This window comes from Geotrypetes seraphini, chromosome 16, assembly GCF_902459505.1.
Source record: "Geotrypetes seraphini chromosome 16, aGeoSer1.1, whole genome shotgun sequence".
NCBI classification, from domain to species: Eukaryota; Metazoa; Chordata; class Amphibia; order Gymnophiona; family Dermophiidae; genus Geotrypetes; species Geotrypetes seraphini.
Window position 1 is genome coordinate 41,093,956 of NC_047099.1, and position 18,376 is coordinate 41,112,331.

The 18,376-nt window shown below is 44.6% G+C and overlaps 1 protein-coding gene across 4 annotated transcripts in view; it reads left to right on the forward strand.

Annotated features, from left to right (window-relative positions):
• The window catches only part of IQGAP3 (IQ motif containing GTPase activating protein 3), a 75,046-nt gene extending 59,122 nt beyond the window's left edge, over positions 1-15,924 (forward strand). For all 4 annotated transcript variants that reach the window (XM_033923864.1, XM_033923863.1, XM_033923862.1 and 1 more), the window contains exons 30-38: positions 1,672-1,804; positions 2,102-2,204; positions 4,998-5,145; positions 5,401-5,488; positions 5,968-6,180; positions 7,178-7,344; positions 8,523-8,624; positions 11,417-11,525; positions 13,158-15,924. In XM_033923864.1, the coding sequence (XP_033779755.1) occupies positions 1,672-1,804; positions 2,102-2,204; positions 4,998-5,145; positions 5,401-5,488; positions 5,968-6,180; positions 7,178-7,344; positions 8,523-8,624; positions 11,417-11,525; positions 13,158-13,271 (1,177 nt within the window). In that variant the 3' untranslated portion in view covers positions 13,272-15,924. The remainder of the gene's footprint in view (positions 1-1,671; positions 1,805-2,101; positions 2,205-4,997; positions 5,146-5,400; positions 5,489-5,967; positions 6,181-7,177; positions 7,345-8,522; positions 8,625-11,416; positions 11,526-13,157) is intronic.
• Positions 15,925-18,376: the final 2,452 nt, after the last annotated feature.

Consider the following 18,376-nt stretch of genomic DNA (forward strand, 5'->3'; position numbering starts at 1 on the left):
CCAATTTGTAGATCGAGGTTTTGATTCACAGCTCCCTTGGTGGGGGGGAAGTTCAGCACTACACTTCTTCCTCCGTAATTGCTGTGATAGGGGATTAACAAAACCGCAAATAACTTTTTCATATGTTATTCGCTGTTTTCTATTAAAAACCATCGTGAATATAGTGAAACCGCAAATAACATGGAGGGAGACCTGGCCTGTTCCTGAAGGAGAGGCAAAACACGGTGAAGAAAGTGCTGGGAATCAGCGATTTCTCTATGCAAGCTGATGTAATTTTGGGGGGGGAGGGGGGGAGGAGCCAGCAAGCTAAAAACCGTGAATAATCGAAACCGCGAATGCTGAGACCGCAAATACAGAGGGAGAAGTGTATATGCAATGGTGACATCTAGTGGCCAGACTTGGGAGCCCACGATTGCTGGATTCTGGAAGCGGTCTGGTTAGATGAGAATGATACCAGATTCTACCCCTGCTTTTCCTTTACAAGAAGCCCCAAAGGAACAGAAAAAAAACATTGATTTCTCTCCCCACGTCTTGAGGCTCCTTTCGAATACCCAATAGCTGTACAAAACAAAAATCTGATCAAGCTCTTAAAATGTCCTAAGTACTCAGCTGCTGTGATGCAAATATTTTTCAGTAAATGAGGAGGTATGATTAGAACTGAAGTGCGCAGCGATTTAAAAAGATGATTAGATTAAAATCCACTTGGAATAATTAAATTGGTGCTTCCCAGCATTATCAGCACAGAGTGATAAAATTAATCGCTAATTAGTGCTTTTTAAGTATCAGCAGATTAATAATTGATATGTCTGCATCTCTGCCCTGCTAACAGGGGACAAATTAGAGAACTTGGCTAGCAGCCCGCCAGATTAATAGAGAGATAAAAGCGGGCATCTTCGCCCGGCGACCACTGAGCAGCGAGCGCCTCTTCGGTGCCACGCACCAGCTGCGTGGGAATCTGATGGCATGTTGTCTCATTATTCTCCGTCGTGGTCACGTCGTGCTCAGGGTTTCATATGACAGAGGTGGATTACGAGACCTATCAGCGGTGTAGAGAGCCCACCCCTGTGTGGAGCTTGATGGTTCTTGCTCTGAAGAGTAAAACTTTATAGCAACCTTAGATGCACACAGCACTGTACAGCAGCAAAATATATTGAAGTGCAAATTGTCCCTAGAAGAGCTGACTGTTTAAGTGAAGGGCTGGTGCCAGGGAATAGGATGTCCTAGACCAGGGCTAGGCAATTCCGGTCCTCGAGAGCCGGAGCCAGGTCAGGTTTTCAGGATATCCACAAAAAATATGCATGAGATAGATTTGCATCTCAAGGAGGCAGTGCATGCAAATCCATCTCATACATATTCATGGTGGAGATCCTGAAAACCTGAATCCTGAGGACCGGAATTGCCTACCCCTGGCCTAGACCAGTGTGTCTCAAACCTTTCTTTTAAGCTCCGGCACATTAAACGGAGCAAATGTTTATCGCGGCACATTTTAATTGAAATGATAAAATTGCAAAACCAACAAAAAAATTAAATTTGAGAGTTATTTATTTATCGTTTTTAAAGCTACGCATGGGTAATTGTGACAACAGCGACTCTAAGGGGTCCTTTTACTAAGGCGTGTTAAATGATTTAGTGCCCATTGAATATAATAGGTGCCTTTTTATCTCTAATTAGGAGTTTTCTTGCCGTGGCCTGCTCCGTGCCAGAGCCGGAAGAACGGTTCAGCATTGACGAATATTCAGAGATGCTGAATGTCATCAAGCCCGTCATCTATATCACAGCTGGGGAGCTGATCAGCACCCATAAGGTGAGCGCATGAAAGGGGGGGCATTGCCTAATAACCATGGTTTAGGCTGACCACGGCTGGGGTTGTCCGAGGGAAGGGAGCAGAGCGCTGCGGCTCGAGGGGAGAGCAGCGGTTGGTGGAACTAGATTGGGAAGCAGCTCCGGAATGAGCTGCTACCTTCCGCCAGCCATAGGAGAAAACCATGTGATGCCCTGCTTGTTGTGGCGGAGACCAGGGAGGGAGCCTGGGAGGATGGTAATTAAATCGTGTGCAGTTTGTCTTTTCACTGTCCTTACTTAAATCTCCTCTCTCCCTTAGCTATTGCTGGAGCATCAGGATGCTGTCTCTCCGAGTTATGGGGACCCGTTGCACGAGCTGCTGGAGGATCTGGGGGACCTGCCCACGATCCAATCTCTGATAGGTGCGTTGGAGAGTCCATAACGCGCGCGGCAGAGGAACATCCTCGCACACAAATGGAAGACGTGCCTTTTGTTGTGTAACAAACGCACGTCTCTGGGTGAGGCTGTAGCTTCCAGATTCTCGTTTTGGTTTACGGACCTTCTTTTTTTAAAAAAATCTTTATTCATTTTCAAATCAAAACAACAAGTACAGAAAAATACATCATACAAGTAATTCCAATATAGCACTATATTATCTAACACATAAAATCTAATAGTGTAATAACCCCACCCACCCACCCTTCATCACATTTTCAACTAAAATAGAATATACACATGTTATATAACATATTATAACATATCTTATAAAATTACTCCTCAACTCCACCCTCCCCTTTGAGTGTGCTAAATACAGCTAAGAAAGAAAAAAGAAAAGGAACGGAAAAGAATTGATGACTATTCATCGCAATACTTTGCCAATGGCCCCCATATCTTTTCAAAGTTATTATATGTCCCTTTTTGTATCGCTATTGCCCTTTCCATCTTAAAAATATGGCATAATGAATTCCACCAGAATATGTGATTAAGATTTTTGTAATTTTTCCAGTTATTGGTAATAGGTTGAATGGCAACCCCTGTCATGACTAATAAAAGTTTGTTATTATATGAAGATATTTGACTTTTCTTCCTCATAGCCATTCCGAAGAAAACAGTATCGTAGGAAAGCGCAGCATGGTTTTCCAATAAAGAGTTTACTTGAGACCAGATTTTTTTTTTTAATTCATTTTTCATATAACAACAAGTGTATCATAAAAATTCATACAATTGCATTAAGTATACACTTGATATTTCCATAACTTACTGTAAATACAACATATCATTATATAGTCCTTACTATAATTTTAGACATCATATAATATTTTTTTTTTTTTCTTTTGGAATCTTTATTGTTTTATAAATCTTTATTCATTTTCTTATGTTACAACAAGTGTATCAAATAAACTCATTAGAAACTTGAATATACACACTTGATTAACTCACATATTAACATCAAATTTAACATTTCTTTAGAAAATTAATATTATATAAAGTTATAATACTATACAAGAAATCTAAATTTATATAATTCTTATTGAATATAATAATCCCCCACCCCTCCCTCCCTCATATTCAATAATACATAAAATCAACTTTATTGTAAATTCATTTAAATATTAATATAGTATGTAATAATCAGAAATAAAATCCCACCCCTTTCCCCTTTAATCAAATATCTTATCATGGGAAAAGTTAATCATTCATTACAGAAATCTGTTAACGGTCCCTATTATTCAATTATAATCCCTTTCCCTCCCCTTATTTTGATAGTTGCATACAATATAACACATATTATGATAATTTATTTAGATTTTGTGATAAAGAGAATAAACCTACCCACCCACCCCCCCTTTATCAAGTATCTTATTATGGGAAAAAATTATATCAATCATTGCAAAAATCTGTTAATGGTCCCCAAATCTTCTTAAACTTATCAATATATCCTTTTTGTGTTGCAAATGTACGCTCCATCTTATATATATGGCAAACTGGATTCCACCAAAAGTTGTAATGATCTAATGTCCCTGGTTCCAGATTACAGTGCCGGCATCTATTGGACTTAGAACTATCTAATTTTTGTAAACGAACAGGGGTCCAAAACGCTCTATGTAACAGAAAGAACCAAGTTTGCTTGATAGATGCTGACACCGTACATCTCATCTAGGCCGCCCTCGGATGTTCCTTAACCAGTATGCCGTAGGACGGTTTGTGACGCCTTCCATGACCCTTGGGGGTCCACGTCTTAGAGATTGAGTTATTCAGCGGGCTGCGTCGTCAAGACGCCGATTCAAATGCAACAGACCACGTCTTTCTAGCATTTCATTTGCCAGAAATATAACCGTTTCGATTTAACAAACTGTCGTAGCTGATAACTAGAACCCAACCGGCGTTGTTGCCTCGTTTTTTAAGACTGGGGGGTCCTTTTGCTAAGGCCGCGGTAACCGATTTGGCGTGCGCTAAAGATTAGCGCGCCTGAGCAAAAAGACCCCTGAGATTGCGACCTAGACATAAATTTCATTAGTTTTGTTTCTTTGGGGGCAAACGCGTAGGCTTTTGATGTCTTTATGTTTCAGTTCTTTCTTCGGCCCGTTAACCTTCCATCATTTGTTTTATTTGCCGAACGTAATATGAAACTGACCCCCCTGTTTTACTAAGGTGCGTTATGCTTTTTTTGAACCTCTTAGTGCACCTTCGTAAAAGAGGGCCTTAGCTTAGGTTATTAGGCAGGATATAACTTTGTGAAATAAAATAAATCCAATGCCACTAGCAACTTTTTTTTTTTTTTTCCCCCCCTCCCCCTTCTTTGGAATTTAAAATTTCACCTCTTATTGCCCAGAATTTTTCAGCACCCTTTCGGCTGGCAGGAGTAAAAACCTGGAATGGCCTTACGGAAATGACCAAAACTGAACCTTGCCACATCGTCTTCCGAAGAAAATTGAAAACCCATCTGTTCGCCACTTAATCTCCTCTCTTCCTCCCCTTCCCCTTCCCCTCCCACCTCCTCTCCTTCCTCTTATCTCTCCCCTCCCTCTCCATCCTCTCTTTAAAGTGGCCTTGAGCCTGTATAGGTAGGAGCAACGCACAAAGATTAGATTAGATTAGAACATGATTATTCTATGTGTGTTGACTGGCCTCGTTGCTTCCTAGCTCCTGTACTGTTGTTGAGGCCTTGCCATCTAGACGGCCTTTCTGATGATTTTGGCTTTCTGCTGCCGTAGGTGAGGGCACCTTTCATGCCAGCGACGTGACCGCTGAGCAGGCGTGGGCTCAGCTCAGCAAGCTGGAGCTTTCACTCACTCTCGCCAGCAAGCTGGAGATGGCGGAGACCGACAGCAAGGAGATGGATGCCAAGAGCCTGTTACTTAGGTCAGTCTCTGTTAAACTCATCGACAGGTGGGCTTGTTGTCTGGGCGAAAGCTTAACCGAGGAGCTGAGAGCGTATAACAGGAGCGTGTGTGTTTTAATCAGGTCCCCGGGTAATAATCCCTGGTTCAAAACAATGGCCCTGATTTCTCCATGCAGAGAAGTGGTAACTCAGAAAGGGGGTGAATGTTTGATGGGGGAAGGGGGGTTCGTGGACACTTTCTTATAGTTGCTGGTAATGTTTCTCATCTCATTTAGCACAAAACAGATGCTAGTAGATGTGATCCGATCCCAGCCCGGGGAGTCCCTGCTCCAGGTTTTGCACACATCAGTATCAGCAGAGCAGGTGCGTTGGTTGGGGGGGGGGGGTGTTTGTCTGTCTTTCACAAAAAAGCTAGACTCCCTTTATGAATATTTAGTGTTCCCAGAGGCCTCTGGGATAGATAGTTCATTTTATACCATTGTTTGATGGTGATAGGTCTTCTCCTCAAAGTACTTACACTTCCCCCTCCGTATTCACGGTGGTTAGGGGCAGAGCCGACCCGCGAATATTAAAAAAAAATGCGAATAATATTCGGTCCGGTTCTGCCCCTAACCTCCGCTTCCCCCGGCTATTTTAAGCCCTGAAAGGCCCCCCTTAAGCCTTACCTGGTGGTCTAGCGGGTTTTCAGGGCAGGAGCGATCTTCCCACGCTCCTGCCCTGTGCAGATCGCTCACAGGAAATGGCTGCCTTGAGCTCCCGTAGTCTCTCGAGCCATTTCCTGTGAGCAATCTGCACGGGTAAGAGGAAAAAGCTTCTTAGATGCGATATCCTCTTTCTTTCAGGAAGTGGTCCATCGTCGTCTGATGCACCGGCAAGCAGCAAGCTTGGCTCAGACCCCTGAGAAGTTGAAGCGTGGCCGTTCCTTGCTGGGAAACAGCCAGTTGTCCGTAGAAGAGAAGAAGAGGAAAGTGATCCGGAATTTGCGGAAGCTGGAAAGTCTGGGAGTGGTGACTTCCACCGACCATTATCAAGACATCGTTAACCAGATAGCCAAGGTAACTGACCTGAATCGAAACGCCAAAGTCCGAGTCGGTCTTGGGTTCCTTTGAGATGGGTGAACTTCAGCCCTGCAGATTTGAGTTTCATTTGCCTGGCCCCTTGAATCTTTCTCCATAGGTAAATTAATTGGGAGAAAGATGACGAAGCCTTCCCCTGGCCCAACCATAAGCCCAAATAAGGCAGTCACCTAGGGCAGCTGCTGCTTGGGGGCATCAAAGAATAGGGTTACCAGCAGGGCTGTGGAGTAGAGAGTTGCGTGGGGACAGAAATCCCACCCGTCCCCGCCAGGATCCTCTCCGTCCCCACCCATCCCCGCAAGGAATTACCTCCATCCCTGTCCGTCCCCATAAAAAGCAGCAATTACTTCTGACAGGATCATCAATTCCACAGTTTCTTTTGCTGTTTTCCTTGTGGAAAGAGCAGGGAGATCCCACATTATAATATTTTATCCCTTCCTCCCAGATATTTACTCTTCTGCCTCTTGGCGCAGGTTGTGATCCGAGATGCTCTCGCTCCTGTTTTTATTTCTTTTCTGCATAATCTTACCGTCCGCTTCTTTGGCGTTTAGCGTAAATTGTGACAGACGGGGAAATTCTATGTGCCTTTAATATTCTATTCATTTTCAATGTTAAAAATGCTTCATCCTTCTTGTACCTCGTTTTCTGTAACCGCTTCGAACCGAAAGGCATTTAGCGGTCTACAAATAAAATCTTACGTTATGTTATATTAGCAATCCCAGGGATAGCAATGCCTTCCCCGTCTTTATCTCGGTAGCAGACTGTGAACTTTTCCTCCAGGACCTTGTCCAAATCTCTTTTAAACCTGGAAATGCCAACTGCTTTTACCACACTCCCTAATTAAGAATTGTTTCAGGGCTCATGGATGGGTTTTTAAATCTTTCTTGATTTTAAATTTTTGATGCAAGGCTTTCCATATTGTGCTGTATACGGTATTGTTAAAATGGAAGCTCTTTATTTTCCCCGTTTCTCGTAGGACATCTGTAACCAGAGACGGTACCGGCAGCACCGCAAGGCAGAGCTGGTGAAGCTCCAGCAGACTCTCCAGGGCTTGAACTCCAAAACGATGTTTTATGAGGAGCAGATCGACTATTACAATCAGTACATCAAAACGTGTCTGGACAATCTGACAGCCATTGGCAAGTAAGTTACCACCGACTGGTGTAGCCCGACTACTACAGGAAGAGGCGGTCAGAGCAGGCCGCGAAGGAGAGAGTCCGTGATTCACGAACCGTGAATTCGCGGGGGAACACTGTATACACTTCCCCCTCCGGATTCGCAGAGCCGACCCGTGAATATTAAAAAAACCGTGAATAATATCCGAGCCGGTTCTACCCCTAAACCTTGCTTCCCCTGGCTATTTTAAGCCCTAAAAGCCCCCCCTTAAGCCTTACCTGGTGGTCTAGCGGGTTTTCAGGCAGGAGCGATCTTCCCACGCTCCTGCCCCGTGCAGATCGCTCACAGGAAATGGCTGCCTTGAGCTCCCGTAGTCTCTCGAGCCATTTCCTGTGAGCGATCTGCATGGGGCAGGAGCGTGGGAAGATTGCTCCTGCCCCAAAAATCCCGCTAGGTAAGGCTTAAGGGGGGGCTTACAGGGCTTAAAATAGCCTGAAAAATTAAGATGTAATTTCTTTTTTTTTTTTTTTAATTCTTTATTCAGTTTTAACTCTTGCAACAAGTGTACAATATTCAATCAGATAATTCGTACAAATCACTTGACATTCTAACAATTATTGTCAAATGCATATAAAAAAGACCCCTCCCCCACCCATCCCATTCATCAGGAATAAACCCATTAAATCCCATAACATACCTCCCCATCCCCACATTAAATATAGTCCTATGTAATAAAAAGGTGTCCAATTATTAGAATATGCAATCAATGGCCCCCAAATCTTTTTGAAACTATTATAATTTCCTAGCAAGCACTCTCTCCATTTTATAAATATGACAAACTGAATTCCACCAAAAGGTATAATTAAGTTGAGTATAATCCTTCTAATTTCCAGTACTATGTTGAATGGCAACCCCCGTCAGTATTAACAAAAGTTTATTGTTATTTGCTGAAATTTGACTCTTGAATCTCATAGATGTTCCAAATAAAATAGTATCATAGGATAGGGCAATGATTTCTGATTTAAAACCGCGAATAAGCGAATCCGTAGGTACGGAATTCGCGAATATGGAGGGGGAAGTTTCCAGGTTACAATGTGCCATAGGAGTTTTGAATACAAGTGTTTATCCTACTGCATTTGAAACCTGGGCTCAGAGCAGTGACTGACGGTTTCTTCTGCACCTTCCTGTCTCTTTTGCTTTCCAAGGGTTCCTGGTAAAAATAAGAAACAGCCTTCTCTGAGCTACACGGCTGCCAGACTTTTTGAGAAAGGCGTCCTTTTGGAAATAGAGGATCTTCCAGTTACTCAGTAAGTACTTAAAAAGAGCTCCCTGCCCCCTTAGAGAATGCACTAGATCAGTGGTTCCCAACCCTGTCCTGGAGGAACACCGGGCCAATCGGGTTTTCAGGCTAGCCCTAATGAATATGCAGGAGAGAGATTTGCATATAATGGAAGTGACAGGTATGCAAATCTCTCTCATGCATATTCATTAGGGATATCTTGAAAACCCGACTGGCTGGGGGGTCCCCTAGGACAGGGTTGGGAGCCATTGCTCTAGACTTAATACCGTTCTAGTCTTCTATCTAGTGCAGTGGTTCCCAACCCTGTCCTGGAGGACCACCGGGCCAATCGGGTTTTCAGGCTAGCCCTAATGAATATGCAGGAGAGAGATTTGCATATAATGGAAGTGATAGGTATGCAAATCTCTCTCATGCATATTCATTAGGGATATCTTGAAAACCCGACTGGCTGGGGGGTCCCCTAGGACAGGGTTGGGAGCCATTGCTCTAGACTTAATACCGTTCTAGTCTTCTATCTAGTGGATGTATAGAATTGGCTTGTAATACGGTAGATCAGTGATTCCCAACCCTGTCCTGGAGGAACACCAGGCCAATCGGGTTTTCAGGCTAGCCCTAATGAATATGCAGGAGAGAGATTTGCATATAATGGAAGTGACAGGTATGCAAATCTCTCTCATGCATATTCATTAGGGATATCTTGAAAACCCGACTGGCTGGGGGGTCCCCTAGGACAGGGTTGGGAGCCATTGCTCTAGACTTAATACCGTTCTAGTCTTCTATCTAGTGCAGTGGTTCCCAACCCTGTCCTGGAGGACCACCGGGCCAATCGGGTTTTCAGGCTAGCCCTAATGAATATGCAGGAGAGAGATTTGCATATAATGGAAGTGACAGGTATGCAAATCTCTCTCATGCATATTCATTAGGGATATCTTGAAAACCCGACTGGCTGGGGGAGTCCCCTAGGACAGGGTTGGGAGCCATTGCTCTAGACTTAATACCGTTCTAGTCTTCTATCTAGTGCAGTGGTTCCCAACCCTGTCCTGGAGGACCACCGGGCCAATCGGGTTTTCAGGCTAGCCCTAATGAATATGCAGGAGAGAGATTTGCATATAATGGAAGTGACAGGTATGCAAATCTCTCTCATGCATATTCATTAGGGATATCTTGAAAACCCGACTGGCTGGGGGAGTCCCCTAGGACAGGGTTGGGAGCCATTGCTCTAGACTTAATACCGTTCTAGTCTTCTATCTAGTGGATGTATAGAATTGGCTTTGTAATACGGTAGATCAGTGATTCCCAACCCTGTCCTGGAGGAACACCAGGCCAATCGGGTTTTCAGGCTAGCCCTAATGAATATGCATGAAGCAAATTTGCATGCCTCTCACTTCCATCATATGCAAATCTCTCTTATGCATATTCATTAGGGCTAGCCTGAAAACCCGATTGGCCCGGTGGTCCTCCAGGACAGGGTTGGGAACCACTGTACTAGATGGGGTGACGAATGGACCGTTGGGTGCTCACATCATGCAGACACATATCCCCCTCCATGAAAACGTCAAATCAAGAATTGTGCTGGGCCTAATAACAAGAATAATAATTTTATTCTTATATATACCACGAAAGCCATAATAGTTGGAGGCGGTTTACAACAAGAGGTGCTGGACAATCAGAGAAATAGTCACAATATAGAGTCGTCAGATGCATGCATACAGAATAGAAGAAGTAAAATCTATAGAATTTTTAGGCTACAGATCGATTGAACAATTTCGTTTTTTACCGGTTAATAGGTTAAGGGGCGGAAAATATCAGTCTGGGCTTTGACTGTATCACAGAAGAGTCTACTTTTAAGACAGTTGACTAAATATTGCTAAAATAAAGAATTTAATATCACATTCATTGGTTGGTTTTATCATGAATTGATAATGTGCGACTGTTGGCTAGACTGGATGGACTCTTAGGTCTTTCTCTGCCGTCATCTACTACATATGCCCATTTTATGCAATGAAACTTACCTCCCTCTTTTAGGAATTCTTTGAGCGTCGGAGCAGTGACTGCCGCTGCAGGCGCTAAGCCCCGTGCTATGCGTTCGTAAAAGACGGGGGTTAGTTAATAATAACCCAGATTATCAGTAAAATAACATATCTTAACGGTAGCCTATGTTGATAACGACCTCCCCTCCCTCTCCCCAACCTTAGTTGCTTTGGACTGAGAGGCGCAGGACGTCCTAAAATCACAGTTCCAGGCAGCACATTCATTTTCTTAGCCCCACAAGGACACTTTTCGATCCAGGAGCTATTCCAGACTAGAGAGTTGCACGGGGACAGAAATCCCACCCGTCCCCGCCAGGATCCTCTCCATCCCAAGGAATTACCTTCATCCCCGCCCGTCCCCATAAAAAGCAGCAATTCCTTCTGACAGGATCATCAATTCCACAGTTTCTTTTGCTGTTTTCCTTGTGGAATCTCTTTGGTGGAACCCTTTTTTTGTTTTCTGTTCAGGTAATTAACTTATAAACCCCCTCTTTTACTAAGGCTGACGTGTCCATTATATTATATGGACAAACCCTGCTTCCAAAGCCTTCCATCCCTGTGAGAGTCCCGTTGGCTAGAGGGGGGGGTCTCCGTGGGAGTCCCGTGGGTTAGGGGGGATTTCCGCGGGACCCGCGGGATTCCCCCGATCCCCGTTCCCGTGCAGACCTCTATTCCAGACCTCTCCAATTCCTCAGCCTACGGCTTCCTTCCCTTCAGTGCCTGCGTCCGCTTTTCCCAGCATCTCTTTCTCTCTCTCTGACGTTTCCAGGTTTCGGAACGTGATTTTTGATATCCTTCCCTGTGATGAAGCCGGCAAGTTCCAGGTGAAAACCAAGTTTCTAGGAGTCGATATGGAGAAATTTCAGCTTCATTATCAGGTGAGCGTGCTTCTGTCCTGCCTCTGAGTGTTGGGTGCAGGGTTTTTTAACTGCTGACTTTTGAATAACTCGAAGTCTATTAAGGGTTTTCTTGCAAGTTCCCAATTAAATAATGTTACAATAGTCCAGCATACTTATGTATTTATTGTGATGTGCCCAGAAGGTTTGATTGCTGGAATATATTTATTTTAAATAAATAAAGGAGGGGCAAAAGGGTCAACCAAAAGCAGTTTACAAATATTATATACAGGTCCATAAAGAAGGCATTCGCGTGCAGATTCTGAATGCTCTTGGGCCAAGGTTTTAAAAGGACTTAACCGGGCTGCAGAGGCTCCTGCCCGGCCGATCCCTAGATTTTATTTTTCCGCGGCACGGCCGTGTTGCTCAAAATCCAGGCAGACCTGCCGTGGTGCTGTTCGGTTAGTGGCACGGCAGATGTAGGGGTCGGGTCAGGAAGGTGGTCGATGCCTGAGGGAGGTGGGAGGGCTGAACACGGAGGACCCTTAATTAGGAAAAAAAATGCTAATGACTGTATGTGTGGATATGTCGAGTGGCGCTTTACGGTCCGTGTCCCACATAGGGCAATCCACAGTCTGCCTTTACACATAAGAGCGGAAACTAATGTAGAGAAATTCAAAGGAGCATTGAAATGTTTTCCTTTTGAACATTAACCCCCCTCTTTTCCTAAGGTACGCTGTTTTTTAGCACACGCTAACGCGTGCATGTTATCCTATGGACGCGAGCGCCAAATCCACGCTAAAACGCTTAGCGCCCCTTTGTAAAAGAGAGCCTAAGGTTTCCTTTTTTAAAAAAAAAATCATTTCTTAACTTTATATTCATCCCCCCTTTTCTGTTTTTTGCCCAAAGAGTTTACCATTCGCTTCCCTTTTCCCCGTTCTTCTTTCCAACATTGTTCCCTTTCCTTCCCTCCTGTTAAAATTATGAAACTATTTAGGATGGGCTAGAGAGGGCTTCAGTGGCAACTCCAGCGTCGGGCAGACTTTCACAGCTTCTGTCCCGCAAATGACGAGGCAGGTTGGGGTAGGCTGGAGTGGACTGGAATTTAAGGACTCGTACGGTCTGGGTCCCAGAAATGGCAAAGAAAGACCAGGATCAGATACTGTTGGAGAAAGTGCCCAGATAAAGATGAGACAGCAAAAAGTCCATCCTATCAGCCGGCAAAGATCTGGATAAGGTCCAGCAAATGAACCCCCAAATCCAATATAAACCATCCCTCGTCACAAGGCTGTTTATAATGTCATAATGTACCGGCCGTGACTCGGCTATCTACCAGTTTCTCCACTTGCAGGGAGACTCTTGTGCTTGAAATTAGAGAATGACACAGTGACAAAATTCATCACCGTTCCTGTCCCCGCGGATAACCGCGGGAAATAATCCCATGTCATTTTCTAGTGTCTATTTCAACCTTCTACACCAGCATTCTTCAAGGCAAAGCTTGCGGGTCAGTGGTTGTGGCCATTCATACTCTGATTCTTCCCTCTCTCCTTAAAGAATGACTTGAAGATGGTTTCCCGCAGTTATCCGCGGGGACGGGAATGGTGATGAATTTTGTCACCGTGTCATTCTCTACTTGAAATGACACTACTTACACAATTTGGCGTTCTCTTTCAGGACCTCCTGCAGCTCCAGTACGAGGGCGTTGCCGTCATGAAAATGTCTGGCAAGGCCAAGGTCAACGTGAACCTTCTCCTCTTCCTCCTGAACAAGAAATTTTTCAAAAAATAGCTGCGTCCCCAGGGCGCGCGCACTTACCGCCACTCATAAACTCAGGAAGGGGCGTCGTGTCGGAGCCTTGAGGAAAAGGAACAGGCCCCCTACCTTCACTCCTGGGAAGAAAGAACTGAAGAGACTTGCGTGTCCTGTCCAGGTACTCGGAGGCTCCCGGACTTCGAGCAAAAGTGTTTCTCGTGTGCTAGGGCACGCCATTCATTTACTGAACTACATTGTTGATACTGTTATGCAAACACTACCAAAGAAGTTAGCACAGATGGATTTTTAAAGCTATTTATAAAATCATAGAGCGGGAAATCTCTAAACATAAACCAGTGGTACCATCACCCAAAGCCTGGCAAAAACTGATGCCGACTCGCAGGATTTTTCTTTCCTGTGAATAATTGAAACGGTTCACTTTCTTCCCACCTTAGCTTCAATTCCTAAACGCCACCTAAACCTTCTTTTAATGTAGATTGCCAATGCAAGCAGAACTTTGTCTTGTGGCTTCTCACACCCCAGAGTGGGAGGGATTGGGACGAGGCAAACGGATGACATCCTTTGGCCAACACTCAACTTTATGAACCAAGCCAGGGTTCCCGACTTTGAGTCCCTGATTCCCTGCAGTCTTCCAAAATTGTGCAAACCAATATGTGTAATTAATCATGAGAAGTTTACTGTTTTAAAATGTGCTGGAACTGAAGCTTCTTTAACGTCAACAGTGCGTGAGAAAGGGAACGAGATAGGGCGATGACACCCGAAGAAGGGTTGAAACGTTAAAACCGATGTATTCCCTAATATTTTAATGTGCTGAAATTGCGGTGCTGGAATCATTGGTAATGATGCCAGGATGCCAGCGGCGCAAACCCACCGGATGCGCAAGTTTGTACGGGTGGGCTGCTGGGGTGTCCTTGGCACCGTGATTAAACATGGATAATGAGAAATAATTTCATGAAGCACTTTGGCTTTGTATTTAAAGACGGTGGGCTGAAATTGCCCAGGCCGTGAGGTCATCGCTCTGTGACCTCTTGTCCTGACGCTCGGGGGTTTTGCAGGATCGTTATAACACTAGCTGTATTCGCAATTGCTCCTCGTTACCTGCCATAACTATAGTAACTATAAAACTTTGTCTTCTGGCTTTTACTCATGAACTCTTTAGCTGTCACTGATGCAGAATATATACTTACCCTCAGCTTAGCTCATATTTTGTTTACATGTAGCACTCTGCAGACCGGTATAGGAAATCTTACAAGCGGGTATATATCTCATCATGACCAGTAGGTAGAGAAGCTAAAAGAAAGTAAATTAGCAGGTCTGGAGAAGCTAAAAGAAAGTAAATGAGCAGGTAAGACCCTAATTTCTCCTTAACGGATATGCTTGTCCCATCAGTTTATTTCTGGAATACCGTTCTATATATATTTTAAATCCCTGCTCCACCGCCCGTGTCCTTAAAAATTGCACTTTATCCCTTCAATGAACCATATTTCCAGCTGTCGGAGAGCATAATTCAAGGTCATATTGGGGGGGGGGGGAAAGGGGGTACGAGCCGCTGTCCTTCGGTCTCCTATTTGCAAGCCTTCCACTGTCGATCCAAAGAATTTTAATGACTTTTGTGCAGATTTTAAAAGATTTTTCAACAGAATTTGCAAGTTTTTCTCCAAGGACCATCGCTTTCTCTTCCCCTCCCCCCGTTTTCTTTTGAAGAATTCATAATCTACTGTACCACTTGGGGTCTACAAAAAAAAATAAAATCCTGTGTGACTTCTGAGTGCTGCCGGGTCAAAGGTGGCAGTAGGAGCGAGAAGGGCCACAGTTGCTGCTCTCTTGGTGCAGTCCTGGGATCAATGCCCCAATCTGTGTAGCGGTACAACCATCCGTTCTACTGACAGACTTACTGGACATGGTGGAATCCCCATGCAGGGCTGCAAATTTTTAGCAATAACCGATTTACGTTCATGTAATAATTACAAAGAAAAAGGAAAAACCTGTTCACCAGCAGGAAATAGTAATTTTTATGATGCAGCCTTTTTAGCTATTAGTCACGAAATGTATGAGTTCAATGGAAAACCATGAAATACTTGGGACAGGAATTGACTGAGTGATTGTTTTTAATGGGTTTGTATTCATTGTTGAGTATTTGCTGCCATCTAGTGGCCACAGCCGAGAAAGGCCAAATAGCCCATTCAGTCTGCCCATCCGCGGCATCCACTGTCTCCTCCCCCTAAGAGATCCCATGTGCCTGTCAGTCTTTGTCTTCACCACCTCTGCCAGGAGACTATACATCTACCACCCTTTCTGTAAAAAAAAAAAGGTATTTCCTTAGATTACTCCTGAGCCTATCAGCTCTTAACTTCATCCTATGCCTTCTCATTCTGACATTTTCCTTCATTTTTAAAAGGATCACATCCTGTACATTGATGCTGGACCTGCTCCGAGAGATGCAAATTCCCCCATTTCTTTTTATAATTTCTCACTTGTCCCCAGTGGGTTTTCCTGCCCTCACTCTGTTTCCGTTTGCACGTGTGCCTTGTCTTTAGTTCTTTCAGCTTCATGTACAGTTCTGCCTTTTCATTTTGGCTTTCGCTGGTTGTGTGTTCTAAAGCCGATCAGTACTGTCTAACTGGTGCAATCACTGTAATCATAATAAAGCTTTTTTGTGTGCACCGTCTGCCATCTCATGCGTCATGCTTTCACACGCATACACTGCCAGGGTGGGGGAGGTCAGATTTGTACACTTTGTGGTGGATGCCCGTGTTGAATGAAGGACTCGGAATGCTGCAGAAAATGAGTCAACCCTGCTTCTCAGTTTGGTTTGGGCTGGGAAGGCAGAGAGGCAGGGGAGATGGGTTCCCTCAAGGGTGAAGGGATTCGCCCATCCTCTTATCGATGACATCTACCGCCTGTTTCAGAAATGCATTTGTACTGGGTGGGAAGGGGGAATTACAAGGTTCTGGGTTTGTCAGTCAGGACTCTTGAAGTTGGAGCCCAGGTAAAGAGGGACAAAAGATACCAGCTTGATAGCGGCAAAGGTGTTGAACTGAAAGCCTAGGCACATTCAAGCACCATTGGAAGTGTGAAGCTGGACTGGGTTCCTGTCAAAAGACACAGGTGTTCAGTACAAAATAGTCCAGGGGTGGACAACCACAATCCTCGAAGGCCACGACCGAGTCAGGTTTTCAAGATGTCTACAATGCATGTGCACGAGATTGATTTTCATGGACTGATTCCAACGCATGCAATCTTATGCAGGTGCATTATGGAAATCTTGAAAACCCAACGGAGTTTTGGCCCCTGAGAACCGTGTTTGGCCACCCCTGGTCTAGCTCTTACAGCTTCGTATGGCCAGGCCTCACTGTTAATGTGGGCTGGGCCTTAATTTTGAACCATTTGGCCCTTGTAGAGAATGGCACGGTGACAGAATGCATCCCTGTCCACGTGGATAACCGCGGGGAAACATCCCGTGTCATTCTTTAGTGTCTGTTAGAGAATGACACGGGGGACAAATTTGTCCCCGTGTCATTCTCTAGTGTCTGCCTCGATCTCAGTTCTACGCCAGCATCCTTCAGTGCAAGGCTTAGAGGGTCAGCGGCTGGGCCCATTCTGACTCTGATTCTTCCCTCTCACCATGGTTAACCGCGGGGACAGGGACAAATCCTGTCACCGTGCTCTGCCTTTCACCCCTGCGGTGCTTTTGTGAGCTGCCTTTATCTTTCCGTACACAGAGAATCCTCGATGGCGCGTGATTAAATCCATTGCCGCCTCCCTGGCACAAGCTTCTTCTGGAGAGACACCACAATAACCATGATTCAGACAATTAGATTCGCTGCCTGAGCTAAAATTAAAGGCAGTCAGCCGCGATTCTCTGCAAACTTGCCTTTCCACCCCCTTATTGCTGTTCAATTCAGATTGATGCCTTAAGTCAGTAAGGAGGGGTTGGATCTTGCTAATTCCAAGTTCCGTAGACTTCAGATTGTCTTAAAGCACCAGGCTCCTGTTTCTCTTGTCATACTGGGTCAGACCGATGGTTCATCCAGCCCAGTATCCTACTTCCAGGTCACAAGTACCTGCCGGAATCTCCAACAGTAACATTCCATGCTACACCCCCCAGGGCAAGCAGTAGACTATGGACTTTTCCTCCAGGAATCTGTCCACATTCAATTCAATCTGCCATTTGGATGCCCAGTCTTCCAAGGTCTGAATGTCTTCCTGCAGTTTTTCACCGTCTGCATGCATTTTTACAACTAGGCAGACAATGTCTGGCTATTTGTCTGTAACGGCGCCTAGATCTTTTTTGTGGGTGCAGACCCCTAAGGGGGACCCTCGCATCGAGTTAACTATGACTTGGTTTAGTCGTCCCAATGTGTAACCACTTTGCATTTGTCCACGTTCAATTAAAATCTGCCGTTTGGATGCCCAGTAAGGGTGTCTGCAATATTTCACAGTCCACAAGTGTTTTAACAACTTTGAATAATTTTTGTGTCGTCTGCAAACGTAATTACTTCGCTTGTCACTCCGATTTCCAGATCATTTATAAGTGTGGTAGTACGGATCCCCGTGGCACGCCAGTATTCACCCTCCTCCACTGAGAAAAATGGCCATTGAACCCTACCCTCTGTTTTCCATCCATTAACCTGTTCCTAATCCACAATAGATCGTTGCCTCCTATCCCATGGCTTTTTCATTTTTTCAGGCGTCTCTTCAGAGACTTGTTGAAAGCTTTCTGAAAATCCAGATGGACATCAGCCGGCTTCATCTTTTATCCACATATTTATTCATGCTTCCAAAGAAAGGAAGCAAAGAGGAGAGGCTGTCTCGGTCCCATTAAACCATGTTATCTACGTGTTCCGTTCTATTCTTTATAATAGTTTCCACTGAAATCAGGCCTACTGGTCTGTAATTTCCCAGATCACCCCTGGATCCCTTTTTAAAAATCAGAGTTACATTGGACCCCCTCCAATCTTCAGGTATTATATGCGATTTTTAATGACAGGTGACGGATCACTAACCAGCAGATCAGCAATTTCACGTTTGAGTTCTTTCAATAGCCTGGAGGACATAATCCATCTGGCCCAGGTGATTTACTATTTAATTTGTCGATTTGGCTCAGTGCATGTTCGAGA